The following is a 15,381-nucleotide window of genomic DNA, read 5'->3' as shown; positions in this document are numbered from 1 at the left end:
GGTACCACACAGGAGGCTGCGAAATAAGATGAGCCTGTGGTGTTGGGGCAAGGTGCTGGTATGGATAGAGGACTGGTTGACTGACAGAAGGTAGAGAATAAGGATAAAGGGTCATTTGCAGGATGGCAGTCAGTGACTACAGTTCCACAGGGGTCCGTGTTCATGTTATACATTAATGATCTAGATGGAGGAACTGAGGGCATTGTTGCTAAGTTTGCAGATGACAAAAAGATAGGTGGAGATACAGGTAGTTTGAGGAAGCAGGGAGGCTGTAGAAGGACTTGGACAGCATAGGAGAGTGGGCAAAGAAGTGACAGATGGAAAGTGTGAGGTCATGTGCTTTGGTCAGAAGAATAGACACATTTTTGAAATGGGGTAAAGTTTTGGAATCTGAAGCACAAAGGGACTTAGGAGTCCTAGTTCAGGATTCTCTTAAGGTCAACATACAGATTCAGCATCCGCAGTTCTTGTACAGATTCTGTTGGTGGTTAGGAAGGCAAATGCAGTGTTAGCGTTCATTTCAAGAGGACTAGAATGCAAGAGCAGAGATGTACAGCTTCAGCAGCATAAGGCTCTGGTCAGACTGCATTTGGAATATTGCAAGCAGCTTGGAGCCCCGTATTTAAGAAAGGATGTGGCAGCATTGATGGGGTCCAGAGAAGGTTTACAAGAATGATCCCAGGAATGAAGACTTGTTATATGAGGAGCGATTGAGGATTCTGGGACTGTGCTAAATGGGGTTTAGAAAGATGGTGTGTGGATCTGACTGAAACTTGCAGAATACTGAGTGGCCTGGATAGAGTGGACATAGAAAGATGTTTCCACTGGTAGGAGAGACCAGGACCCGAGAGCACAGTCTCAGAGTGAGGCAATGACCCTTTAAAATTGAGAAAATGAGGAGGAATTTCTTCAGCCAAGGGTGGTGAATCTGTGGAACTCATTGCTGCTGAGGGCTGTGGAGGCCAAATCATTGGGTGCATTTAAGACAGAAATAGATCAGTTCTTTAATTAGTAAAGGGATCAAGGGTTACAGGGAGAAGGAAGGAGATTGGATTGAGAATCATATCAGCCACGATTGAATGGTGGAACAGACTTGATGAGCTAAGTGGCCTAATTCTGGTCCTATATCTTAGGGTCTTAAAGCACGTAGATTTCCTAATGATACATGTGCATTTGTCATTGCTTGTTCCTCTGGTATCAGCTTGATCTTCGTGGATGTTCCTTCTCTGAGGAGTGTTGCAGATCTAGTTTGCTTGCTTGGGAACAGTGCACCTCCAGGACTGAATCATCCTTTTGTCTGTGCAGGTGATCAGGCCTCTTCTTCTAGATCTGCTGTTTGTGGTGAGGGAACAGCTTTGGTAGTTGTCCATAGTTATCTGAGACTGCTGTTGTATCTGCTTTCATGTCCACCAAGTATGATTGATGTGATAGCTACTATTTGTCAGGCCCAGATTATTCTGCAAATTCTATCTGGCTGTTCAGTGTTCAGTTCTGGCAACATCTTGTCAGTTTAGATTAAAGGGAAATTTGGTTTTCTGTTGTCTCAACTTGATTTTGTCACTGTCACATCTGGTCCTGTTTCTGGCTTCATTGATTTTTTTTTTGCCATTGCAACAGTTGATTATGTGCAGTTTGACATTAATCTTTGGATTGGAACTAATTGCTATACATTCAGTAGGTGTATTACTCCATTCAAGGATTGCTCTGTACAAGTCTGTGCTGGTTTGCTTGATTTTTCTTAGGCTCCCTTTTTTGGTAGTTTCTCACCGCTGCCTTAGCTTTCTTGCTCGACTGGGGATAGTATGGAGATAATGTGTGGCATTGAATATACACATAGAACATAGAACGGTGCAGCACAGTACAGGCTCTTTGGCTCACGAGTTTCCCAATCCTCTATGGAGCACCTGACATTTTCCCTCATGAATTGAGGTCCATTGTCACTCATCTCAATATTTGGAATACCACTCTGTCTAAAGTACACTTTCAGGCATTCTGTAGTCTCAGTGGCAGTCATTGACATTGACAGTTCAAGGTGCCAGTCGTAAGAAAAGTAGAAAAGTAGTCAACAAGATACTCAGCTCCTGCGAGAGCGAAGAGGTCTACTCCCAGCTTCATCCATGGTCTGTCTGAAATATCATGTGTTGTCAGCGGCTCTTTATCTTGCATAGTGTGGTATTTGTTTAAAAGCATTGCATTTGCTGATTGTGTTCCTTAATCTAATTGCCCATGGTTGGTCAGCAGAATAATTCCCTTGTCTTCTTCCAGTAGATTTAATTAGTTGATGGCTTGCATGGATGGAAGTTGGTTTGTCAGAATCATCAGCTGACATCTATCTGGCAGAGATCTTCATGGACTTGTTTCTAACCAAACATTTGCAATTGATTCAGTTTCTTGTAGGTAGAGCTATACATCCCCATTACTGACTTGCTTCCTTTTTTGTTCACAAGATGTTCTCTGCAAAATCCTGTACTCTAACCTTGATCTTTCTCTGGCTGTCCTGCAAGTATTTGTTCCTTTTTTTTTGGCATATGTTCTTCTCAGTCAGCTTGGAATGCCTCTGAGCACAAGCACAAGGGGATGATTATCTTGATGGGATTGCACTATAGCAAATCATCATCATCCCCCCCCACCTCCCCTCCAGTCAGTGGGAAACGGAAGAGCAAATACGTAGGGAGAGCTCAGACATCTGTAAGAATAATAGAGTGTAGTGGTAGAGAATTTTTAACTTTCCAAACGTAGACCAGGATAGGCATAGTTTAAAGGGCTTAGATGGGGAGGAATTTAATTGTGTTCAAGAAAATTTTCATTTTCGATTATGTGGATGTAACTACTAGAGAAGGAGCAAAACTCGACCTTCTCCTGGGGTATAAGGCAGGGCAATTGACTGAGGTGTCTGTGGGGGAGCACTTTGGGCCGAGTGATCATAATTCTGTTAGTTTTAAAATATTTATGAAAAAAATAGGCCTTTTATGGAAGTTAATGTTCTAAATTGGAGCAAGGCTAATTTTGACAGCTTTACACAGGCATTTCCAAAAGTTGATTGGAATACACGGTTTGCAGGAAAAGGAGCAACTGGCAGGTGAGAGGCTTTCAAAATTGAAATAACGAGTTCAGAGACAGTATTTTCCTGTTAACAGGGCGGCATGGTGGCTCAGTGGTTAGCATTGTTGCCTCAACAATTGAACCCGGGTTCAATTCCACCCTCGGGTGATTGTCCGTGTGGAGTTTGCACATTCTCCCTCTGTCTGCGTGGGTTTCCTCCAGGTGCTCCAATTTCCTCCCACAGTCCAAAGATGTGCAGGCTAGGTGGATTGGCCATGCTAAAATGCCCATAGTGTTCAGGAATGTGCAGGTTAGGTGGATTAGCCATGGAAAATGCAGGGTTACAGGGACAGGGTTGGGGGATGGGTCTGTGGGATGCTGTTTGGAGGGTCAGTGTGGACCTGTTGGGCTGAATGGCCTGTTTCCACACTGTCGGGATTCTATAGATTAAGAGTGAAGAGCAAGGCTGGTAGGATTAAGGAATAATGGATGACTAGAGATATTAAAGCTCTGGTCAAGAAAAAAGAAGGGATATATATTTGGTATAGACAATTGAGATCAAGTGAATCTCTTGAAGAGTATAAAGGGAGTAGAGTCATAGACATATACAGCATGGAAACAAACCCTTCAGTCCAACTCCGCAATGCTGGTAGATATCCTATATAAATCTAGAACTATTTGCCAGCATTTAGCCCATATCCCTCTAAATCCTTCCAGATGCCTTTTTAAATGTTGTATTTGTACTAGTGTCCAGCACTTCCTCTGGCAGCTTGTTCCATTCACGCACCACCCTCTGCATGAAAAAGTTGCCCCTTAGGTCCCTTTTTATATCTTTCCCCTTTCACATGGAACCTATCCCCTCTAGGTTTGGACTCGCCCCACCCCAGGAAAAATTCACCCTATCCATGCCCCTCATGATTTTATAAACCTCTGTAAGGTCACCCCTGAGCCTCTGATGCTCCAGGGAAAATAGCCCCAGCCTATTCAGCCTCTCTGTATAACTCAAACCCTCCAACACTGGCAATATCGTCGTAAATCTTTTCTGAACCCTTTCTAGTTTCACAACATCTTTCCTGTAGCAGCGGGACCAGAAGTGTACGCAATACTCCAAAAATGGCCTAACCAATGTCCTGTACAGCAACAACATGACCTCCCAACTCCAATACTCAATGTACTGACCGGTAAAGGCAAGCATACCAAACACCGCCATCACTATCCTATATAACTACGACTCTACTTTGTTCAGCGTCTCTTTGTTCAGTGACACTCCCCAGGCCCTTACCATTATATTTATAATTCCCGCCCTGGTTTGCCTTTCCAAACTGCAGCACCTCAGTTATCTAAATTAAACTCCATCTGCTACTCATCGGCCCATTGGCCCAACCAGTCAAGATCCCATTGTACTTTGAGGTAATCTTTTTCACTGTCCAGTACACCTCCAATTTTAGTGTCATCAGGAAACTTACTAACCATACCTCCTATGTTCATATCGAAATCATTTATATAAATGACAAAAAGCAGTGGACCCAGCACCGATCCTTGTGGCACATCGCTGGTCACAGGCTTCCTGTCTGAAAAGCAACCCTCCAACCTCGGTCTTCTACCTTATGAGCCAGTTCTGTATCCGCATGTGTAGTTCTCCCAGTATTCCATGTGATCTAACCTTGCTAACCAGTCTACTGTGAGGAACCTTGTCAAACACCATACTGAAGTCCATATAGATCACATTCACTGCTCTGCCCTCATCAATTGTCTTTGTTACTTCTTCAAAAAACTCAATCAAGTTAGTGAGACACTATTTCCCACACACAAAGCCGTGTTGACTATCCCTAATCAGTCCTTGCCTTTCCAAATACATGGGATCCTGAGGGACAGGATTTACCTCCAACAGCTTGCCAACCATTGATGTCGGGTTCACGGGTCTATAGTTCCCTGGCTTCTCATTATAACCTTTCTTAAATAGTGGCACAACGTTAGCCAACCTTTCAGTCTTCTAGCACTTCACCTGTGGCTATTGATGATACAAATATCTCAGCAAGGGGCCTAGCAATCACTTCTCGTCTCGCTTCCCACAGAGTCCTGGGTACACTGAAATAAATCCTGGGGATTTATCCACCTTTATGCATTTTAAGACGTCCAACACTTCCTCCTCTGTAATATGGACATTTTTCAAGATATTGCTGTTTATTTCCCCATGTTCTATATCTTCCATATCTTTCTCCACAGCAAACACTGATGCAAAATAGTTGTTTAGTATCTTGCCCATCTCCTGCGTTTCCATACATAGGCGGCCTTGCTGAACTTTAAGGGGCCCTGTTCTCTCCCTTGTTACCCCTTTGTCCTTAATGTATTTGTAGAATCCCTTTGGATTCTCCTTAACCCTATTTGCAAAAGCTATCTCATGCCCCCTTTTGCTCTTCTGATTTCCCTCTTAAATATACGCGTACTGCATTTATACTCTTCCAGAGATTCACTCAATCCCTGCTGTCTCTACCTGACATATGCTCCCTTCTTTTGTCCAAAACCTCAATTTCTCTAGTCATTCAGCATTCCGTACACCTGCAACCCTTGCCCTTCACCCTAACAGGAACATACTGTCTCTGGACTCTCATTATCGCATTTTTGAAGGCTTCTCATTTTCCAGCCGTCCCTTTACCTGTGAACATCTGCCCCCAATCAACTTTTGAAAGTTCTTGCCTAATACCGTCAAAATTGGCCTTCCTCCAATTTAGAACTTTAACTTTTAGATCCTGCCTATCCTTTTTCATCACTGTTTTATAACTAATAGAATTATGGTCACTGGCCCCAAAGTGCTCCCCCACTGACATCTCAGTCATCTGCCTTGCCTTATTTCCCAAGAGTCAGTCATGTTTTGCACTCCTTTAGTAGGTACATCCACATAGGGGCATACTAAACAGGGAAATCAGGAAGGCAGAAGGGGGATATTACATAGCCTTGACAGGTAAGGATAAGCGGAATCCAAAGAGATTCAACAAGTACATTAAGAGCAAAAGAGCAACTAAGGAGAAAATAGAGCCCCTTAAGATCAATGAGGCCATCTCTGTGTGGAATCTCAGGAGATGGGAGAGATCGTAAACGAATATTTTGCATCAGTATTTACTGTAGAGAAAGACATGGTAGCTAGGGAACTCGAGGAAATAAATATTGATGTCATGAAAACAGTCCACATTACAGAAGGAGAAGTGCTAAAGGTCTTAAAAAGCATAAAGATAAATAAATTTCCGAGACCTGATCAAGTGTGGCCCAGGATGTTGTGGGAAGCTAGCAAAGAAATTGCAGGGCCCTTAGCAGAGATATTTGTATCATCTACAACACAGGTGATGTGCTGGAAGACTGGAGGGTGGCTAATGTTGTGCCTTTTATTTAAGAAAGACTGTAAGAAGAAGCCTGAAAACTGTAGATCGCTGAGCCTGATGTCTGTGATAGGTAAGTTGTTGGAAGAGATTCTGATTGATAGGATTTACATGTATTTGGAGAGGCAAGGACTGGTTAGCGATAGTCAGCATGGCTTTGTGCATGGAAAATCGTGTCGCACAAACTTGAATGAGTTTTTTGAGGAAGTGACCAAGAAGATAGATGGGGGAAGAAGATACCAAAATTGGTGGTGTTGTTGACAGTGAAGAAGGTTATTTAAGAGTGCAACGGGATCTTGATGAACTGGGCCAATAGGATGACGTGGCAGATGGAGTTTAATTTAGATAATACGAGGTAATACATTTTGGTAAAACAAACCAGGCCATAACTTGCACAGTTAGTGGTAGGGCCCTGGGGAGTGTTGTCGAACATCTAAGGGTGTAAGTACATAGTTCCTTGAAACTGGTGTCGCAGGTAGGCAGGGTAGTGAAGATGGCATTTGGTATGCTTGCCTTTATTGGTCAGTGCATTGAATAAAGGAGTTGAGAGGTCATGTTGTGCTGTACAGGATGTTGGTTAGGCTACTTTTGGATTACTGCATTCCAATTCAGCTATTGGAAGAATGTTGTGAAACTTGATAGGGTGCAGAAAAGATTTACAAGAATGTTGCCAGGGTGAGAGGGTTTGAGCTATAGGGAGAGCTTGGGACTATTTTCCCTGGAGCATAAGACATTGAGGGGTGACACTTATAGAAGTTTATAAAATCATGAGGAGCATAGATAAGGTGAATAGCTGAGGTCTTTTCTCCAGGGTAGGGGAATTCAAAACTAGAGGCTTAAGGTGAGAGGAGAAGGATTTTAAAAGGGATGTGAGGGGGATTTTTTCAAGCAGAGCATAGTTCGTATGTGGAATGAACTGCCAAAGGAAGTGGTAGAGGCAGATATGGTTACAACATTTAAAAGATATTCGGACAGGTACATGAATAGGAAAGGTTTAGAGGGATATGGGTCAAACGCAAGCAAATGGGGCTAGTTTAGTTTGGGAAACCTGGTTGGCATGGATAAGTTGGACCAAAGGGTTTGTTTCCATGCTATATGGCTCTGACTCTTTGGAGAAATGAGGTGGCTAAGGAGTGACCTAATAGTAGCCTTTAAAATTATGAAGGGATTTGACAGTTTTCACTTTGGGAGAGCTAAAGCTAGAGGTCAGCAGAGACAAAATCATGTCATGTTGTATGCACTGTGTTTGAAAGCCAGTCATGCACTTGTTGTTACCTAATGTTTCACCCCAAGCTGTTTTCTTGGCAGTTCTTGTATGTGGTGCTTTGCTATTGCTTTCCACTTTTTAGGGGCAGTGCAAGCAGGAATTGTACCCACTTTGTTAGCATTTATTTTGAAACACATTGTTAATTTGTCACTAACAAACCTAAAATGGAGTTCTCAAAAACTGAGTTACCTAGAGTGGAATCTGCTACCACTTGGTAGCAAATATAGCATAGTTGCTTTTAAGAGGAAGGTAAGTACACAGTGGAGAAAGGAATGGAATGATAGGCTGAATGAAGTGGCATGGGCACAAGAATAATTGACACACAAGCTCTAGGCTGTTTCTGGGTTGAAAATTCTGTGCGCTCGTCCGATTGTCTGTGCATTCTCATATCACAGAAGCCAAAGAGAAAAAAAAATTACATCCTTTTCTGTGAATAGAATGAAGCAGCATAAGTGAGCAATAGGCTTCTACTTGTTTTTTCAGCACATGAATGTAAAGTGCAGAACATCGAAGAAAGAAGGGGTGCCAGTAGGTATCTGTGGTTTGCCATTAAGTAAGGAAAGCAGGATGGAAGTGAGAAAGGAAAAGAGGCTACAATGTGACAAAGTTCCGTGCTGCATCTCTTCAAGCACTGCCAGTCACTTCCACTGTCTTGATTCTAGACCTTCTGCTGATGTTCACACTTTTTTTCCTTCAAGTGAAAAGTGTGCAGAGGCAAACTCTGCTTCAGTGCCCCCTTGTCTCAATTATAGGCTACGAGGAGAGGTTGTTAAAGCTACTGTATTGTGAGCTATTTAAAGAACGTATTCGTCCCCTGCAGTGAGGTTGTTGTTGTGATGAGTGTAGGATGTACAAATGTGTCCTAAATGCTTGTACTGGTTTCCTTTTCTTTTACTTCAGGATCCAAATGCAGACACTGAATGGAATGACATTTTACGGAAAAAGGGCATCCTCCCTCCCAAAGAGGATCCAACTGAGGCAGCGGAGGAGGTGCTCATTCAGCACCAGAAACCAGTTGGTAGGTGAAGACGTTTAATTTGTTATTGGTTTGTGTGTTGCAGGCGAGGCAAGACCATAAGAAGTAGGAACAGAAGGTGCTTGAGTCTGCTTTGCCATTCAATAAGGTTGTGACTGACTGACAATTCTCAACTCCACTTTTCTTGATTATTTTTGTTTCCTGTTGCTGATTTAAAAATCTGTCTATCTTAGCCTTGAACATACTTAATGACCAGCTTCAACAGCCATCTGTGGTAGAGAATTCGACACATTCACCACCCTCTGAGAGAAGAAATTTCTCCTCATCTCTGTCTTAACAGGACGACCCTTTATTCTGAGATTATGCCCTCTGATCCTGGGCTCCCTCACTATCCTCTACTCTGTCAATTCCCTTGAGAACTTTGGATATTTCAATAGGTCTCCGCTCATTATTTTAATCTCCAATGAGTACTGGCCCAACCTACCCAACCCTTGGTCCTGGCAGAACTCAAAGTAAGCATTTGTAACTAGGCTGGTTTTGAATGTGTGTCGCTTAGTAGCACTTTCCATCAGTTTTTCTGATAATTGTAGGTGGACCAGTGAAGCAGTAATTGGCTGGGATGGATTTTCCTTGCTTTTTGTCGACAGGATTACTTGGACAATTTTCAACATTGTCTTAGTGCTACTTCTTCTGTTCAGCATTGATATAGTCCTATATTATAATTTCACCAGGCCGATATCTTCGTTTTAGGGATACCTGGTCCTACTGCAGGCATGCCATTCTGGACTCCTAATTGAACCCTGACTTGATGGGAACATGGAGCAGAAACAGGGCAGGCAGTGAAATTACACTATTGTTAAGTACAGATCAGCCCCTGCTGAAGGCTCATGGATGCCCAGTTTTGACCTTCTGGGTCTGTTCTGAGTCTATCATGTATAACATAGCAACAGTTCCATATAGCAAAATGGAGGCTAGCTGCTATGTAAAAACAGGACGTATTCTCGGCTACTCAGAAACGTACGCTAGTCACTCCTTACTGATATTATCATGGACAGATACCGATGCATTTGTAACAATAGATTGAAGACCTGGGTAATTATGTTTTCCCTCTTGTATTTCTCACCACCTGCTGCTGATATAATTTTCAGGTTTTAGCCAGCTTGGTTAGATTGGCTTATTTTGATAAGTGTGAGCTATCCACATTGTTCATGTCATGCAGATGAATAAAAAATTTTGATTTCTCCATTGTCTATCCTGTGAGCACTCTGACTAAGTCTACGTCAGAGGTGAAAAGATGATATTTAAACTTGCTGTATTACGTAGTTCCAGACTGTCGCTGGCTTTGGCTTACTTATTTTAGCAAAACCTTCTTGAATTTCTATACAAGCAAATAAGTAACTTGATAAAAACACAAATGCAATATTATCATCAGTGGAAGATGTTGTTTGAACTCAGTTAAGGATTGTTAAGCTGTAAAGAAAACGCTTAAAATCTTGCTTCAATCAATAGAAGTACACCATAATATTTCACTTTTTTCTGAATAAAAAGTTTATATAAAAAGGTAAAATAAACACTGAGAACACAACAGTATGGTTTATAATCACGAATGTCATGGACTCATTTATTTCTTACTTCCCCTAAAAGTTCTTTTCGAATTATATACTTTTGTAAGATGCCGCGATCCTCTAGAAAATTCTCAACTCCACCTATTCTTCGAGGGAAAATGTTCTATTTATCCTACTTTGACTGTGGATGTCTCATGCCCTTGTCGTGATCAGTTTTCTGTTAATGTACAGCTAATACAGCAGATTTATGTTTCACAAGCATGTGGAGGACCACTGTAGATTGAAACTATACAACCCTCCAGATTTTGCTCCATCACAAAATTTAAATTGAGATCACACCTCACCTGGATTCCACACTGTTAATGTTTTTTTTAAAAAACTCACTTTACAGTGCGGGTCTGGATAACTGTCATTTTTCTCTTTTTCTTTCAGTGTGTTGCAAACCACAAAATAAATATGCTAACAAATGCCCAGAGAATTCCCCTATGCTCCCTTATCTCCATATGATGCTGCCTGCAATGGATAATCCTCAAACCAGCCTATAGATTAATGATTTTTCATTTACAGTTTCTTCTTTGGTCTAATACATGGGTTTTACAGTCTTTCAGGATCCACTGAATGTTTTAAACAAAGTTGGCTGCTCCTCTCTGAGCAGAAGCATTTCCCCAGAGTGCAATTACTACAAGATTTGCAGACATTACATTTGCAGTTGGTATCTACTTAAGTCCAAGTTTGATGATCTCCCCTTTCTAGCTGTTAACTTGTAAGTCAAACTGGCCCAACTTTTTAAGTGTAATAGACTCCAAGCTTATTTTAATTACATTCATCACATTTAAGACATTAATGCCAAAAACTTAAACCTATGCTCTAAAACACATGAGCCATGAAATAGATATTCTCAACGAGTAAAATGTCATTTGGGATGGAACATGGGCTACAGTCAGATTCATGGAAGAATCTGATGAAGTCCCATAGGCCAGTCTTGACCCCAGGAGCATCTTGCTGCATCTTTTATGCCTCTAGCTTCTTGCTCGGCAGCAGTGAGTTGCCAATTCAAGGGAATTATTGCATGGTAGAGGCACTGTCGATGACCCAACTTGCCTCATTAATATTCAGCCAAACAAGCTACACATCGAGAAAACTCGTCATGGAAACCAGAGCTGAATGTCAAGCAGCCTACCGCCTGTCTTGAATTTTCTGCCCTAATGGGGACCATTTGTCTCCTGGATTGAGAGAGAGAGAGACAGAGAGGCAGGTATCAAGGGAGATGAAAGCAGGTGGCAAGGCTGTTACTTCTGGTCTAGTTCGGGAGATGTCCCAAGCAAGTGATTTAGGTGGCAGGGTTAGTTGGGGATTGGTGTGGGTGGCAGTGAATGAAGGACGATATTGCAGGCATTCATGAGGGTGGTCAAGCCTTGGTGGGAGGTAGGTGCGGTAGCGGAGGTAGGGTGAGGTATCTGAGAGAAAGTGATGGAACTTGTTTTGGCGGAGTGGACAAGGCCTTGCCCTCCTTCCTACAGTGCTGGGCATTCTTTCAAATGGCCGAGATTGTACTGAGCCAAGAGGCAACCTCAGACCAGACTGGAATAGTCTGGTTTCATGGCTTTCACTTCACTTTACTGGAGAAAGAGTAAGGCCCCAAACCTGTGCCGCACGCCATCCAACAGGAGCTCCAGGTCCCTGCCTTCACAGCAAAGTGCAGATCCTCCCTTTGTCTGCCATATCCATGTCAAAATGTCAGGAACTTTACAGGGCAGCTCTGGACTGACAGTGCTTACACAATGACCTTTAAGGATGGTGTGGGCTTGAGGGATACTAAAGTTTTCTGGGATATCTGTTGTATGGTGGTTGTTGGGAAAGGCGAGTGGTATGTCTAGAATTGGATGTGAGGGTCACCACAGGGGTGGTAGGTAGATAATTAGGTGTTTTTTGGCAAGATACAGCAGGAAAATCCCTTTGGCCACATGGCAAAAAACCCTCAAAACATTTGGACATGGGCAACCGAGCACGAGATTCAGCCCATGGTTTCTCTGCTCCATTTCTAAATAAAACATGTGCTGTGTATCTTCGTACAGAAGGAGAGTACCCCTTTAATGCATGCTTAAAGGTTCACTTTTTTTTTAAAATGTGATGTTTTCAGCATATTCAGATAACAAATCTGCTTTCTTCCTGACAGTTAAAACATATGAAGACATGACCCTTGAGGAGCTAGAGGAGAATGAGGATGAATTCAATGAAGAAGATGAAAGAGCCATTGAGATGTACAGGTAATTGATTGGAAGATTTTAAAGAAGGGTGTGGGAAATGCAAATCTGATTTAGTTGCTGGGGTTCCAGCAAACCTAAGTACATCAATTTAGCGTTGAAAACCAAAACGTTCACCAGGGTCCACCCTATAATGTGAGAGAATTTATTTTTACTTTGATTGACAGCTCTTAATATGTGACCTACTTGTTTTTTTTCTGAATATGTTCACAATGCCAAGTCTGATGGATAATGCACCTGTGATGTCTAATGAAACAGTTCTTCTTCTTTGTCTAAGTTTGCAGAATACTTGGACATTCTTCAATTAGTAGGCTCTTTCCATTTACACTGACTTTTATATCTGTGCATTGGGTTGTCTTCTTAAAAATTGTTGTTTTTATTCATTCATGGGATGACGGCATCGCTGACTGGACCAGCATTTATTGCCCTTCCTTAACTGCCCAGTAGGCAATTAAGAATCAACCGTATTGCTGTGGGTCTGGAGTCACATGTAGGCCAAACCAAGTAAGGATCACAGTTTCCTTCCTTAAAGGACATTTAGTGAACCAGATTCGTTTTTCTGACAATGGGTTCATGGTTGTCATTAGATCCTTAATTCCAGATTTTCTTAAAATTTGAATTCAAATTTTACCATTTGCTGTGGTGGCATTTTCACATTCATCTTCCTTTTGCTTTAATATAGACCCCAATTTTACTGTTAAATTACTAGTGAGGCAAATGGCACAGCAACTGAACCGGACTAGACTTCTGTGTGTAGAAGAGCATGTCAGAGGCCAGGAATCCAATAACCAACAACTCTCCTCCTGACTCCCTGTCCACCGTCAATAAGCCACAAGTCAGGAGTGAGATGAAATGCTCTCCAGTTGTCTGAATAAGTGCAGTTCCAACAACATTCCAGAATCTCGACACGATCCAGAATAAAGCAGCCTATTAGATTGGCACCGCATCCACTCCCTCCATTACAAACACTCAGTATTAACACATGTGCAATCAACAATTGTAGAATCCCTACAGTGTGGAAGCAGGCCATTTGGCCCATCAAGTCCACAGCAACCCGCCAAGGTGCATTCCCATCCAAACCCACACCTCTGCCCTATCCCTGTAACCCTGCATTTCCTATGGCTAATCCACCTAGACTGCCTGTCCCTGGGCACTATGGGCAATTTAGCATCGACTGTGGGAGGAAGCCGGAGCACCTGGAGGAAACCCGCGCAGACGCTGAGAGAATGTGCAACTTCCACACAGTAACGCAGGACTGTAAAGGTTCAAGGAGACAACTCCCCACCGGCTTCTCACAGGCAAATAGAGATGGGCAGTCAACCCTGTCCCTGCTACAATACTCACGTCCCCTGAATGAATAATAAATAAACTTCAGGCAAGCAGTTGTTGCATGGTTAAATGGCAAGGGAATTTCACTTAGTCAATTTATCTCCATGAAAATGACATTTTGTTGTCTGTCTCATATTGAAATGTATTGAATATTGTGTAGTCACTGTTTACACGATAGATATGATTAAGCTTGCCACAGCAAGTTAGCCTTGTCATTCAAGCATAAGTTACTGCACTCACTTGATGTGGTGATTTTACTGATTTTGAGTGTGGAATCACATTCCTCCAAGTGTTAGTGTTTGGAGATTTTAACAATGTTAAATCTATAATTTTACCTTTTTTCTTTCTTTTATTCTTTTTTTGTCTTTGTCTTTTTCTCTTTCTGTTTTTGTATATCTGATTTTGACATTGAATTCACCAATTCTAGTTAATACTTTCTTCTCTGTCCTTTTGTCTTTGCTTTCCAAGTGCCCAATCTGGTCAGTTTAGAAGATACATTGTTGGCTCCTTTTGTTCACTTGGGTCCCACAAGTCCAGTTTCCTTCTCTGTGCCAACACCAACTCATGCTTTCAACAGCTTGCCACCATAAAAGTTTTGAAGAAAATCTAAATATGGAAGGGCAAGTCTAACTGCCAGCAGATGCTGTTCAATACTCCACTGCAGCAAATTCTATCCATTATGTTATATGCACTTGACATGTGGAGCATTGATGTCTTTATGCTGGTGTACTTTTTACTTGGCCATGCTTTTTTGAGATTCAAACTCACAGGGTCTCTTTTGTCATATTCACATTATTTCGGGCAGGATTTTATTTAATGAAGGCGATGGGGTCTTGCCTTGGGCTGTAAAACCAGGAAGAGCCCTGTAAGGTCTTTTTTTTAAGGAAGGCCCATCAAATTAAGTGTCACTCAGGCAGTTGCTGGACAGCAGCAGGTCTTCCCTGGGGTCAAGGACCCTGAGGGAAGGAGTGGCTCCTGTTGAGAGCTTCTGGCCAGGCAGAGACTGACGGCTGTGATGAATGCACTGCCGCTGAGGTTGTAGTAATGGCTGCCATTACTGCACCCTCCCAAGGTCCCAACATCGTTGCTGGATCCCAGGACATAACAGCTGCTGGGTGGGAGCTATGGAGGAGGGTGGGAAAGGGGTTTGACAGCAAAGAAAGAGGTAGCTGTCAGCAGGAACCCCTTCCCAATACCGGGACCCATTTTAGTGTGTTTGAATGAGGGAACCCCCTCGGGGAGCCCACAAGTGAGCATACAGGTGTGCTTGTCATTCTGTCTGTCCACCTATTGCCCATTACTGAGTTAATACCAACAGTGGTGGAATGAGGTAAAGTGAGCATTAGTTGTCCACTTCAGCGCCTTGAATAGTGCCAGAGCAGGAAGAACATTCACCGGCCTTCCCACCATGAATTCTAGTGGGATAGAGATGGGAGCATAGCAGGCCTGCCAGAGGCCAATTGCAATTTCAATTCCAATTGCTGTTTCTTGTATACACATTTCTCATAGGAAAGAAATTTGTTGAATAGCTGTGGCATCAAACATTAGAGATCTGTTAGATGGA

General features: G+C 42.5%; 1 protein-coding gene across 1 annotated transcript in view; it reads left to right on the top strand.

Annotated features, from left to right (window-relative positions):
- The window catches only part of pdcl3 (phosducin-like 3), a 31,923-nt gene that overhangs the window by 3,481 nt on the left and 13,061 nt on the right, over positions 1–15,381 (top strand). Inside the window, exons 2-3 of the mRNA XM_048597986.1 lie at positions 8,584–8,701; positions 12,401–12,491. Of these exons, the coding sequence (XP_048453943.1) occupies positions 8,584–8,701; positions 12,401–12,491 (209 nt within the window). The remainder of the gene's footprint in view (positions 1–8,583; positions 8,702–12,400; positions 12,492–15,381) is intronic.

Source organism: Rhincodon typus, chromosome 6 (genome assembly GCF_021869965.1).
Source record: "Rhincodon typus isolate 14 chromosome 6, sRhiTyp1.1, whole genome shotgun sequence".
Taxonomy (NCBI): domain Eukaryota; kingdom Metazoa; phylum Chordata; class Chondrichthyes; order Orectolobiformes; family Rhincodontidae; genus Rhincodon; species Rhincodon typus.
This window is presented reverse-complemented; position numbering and strand designations above follow the sequence as displayed.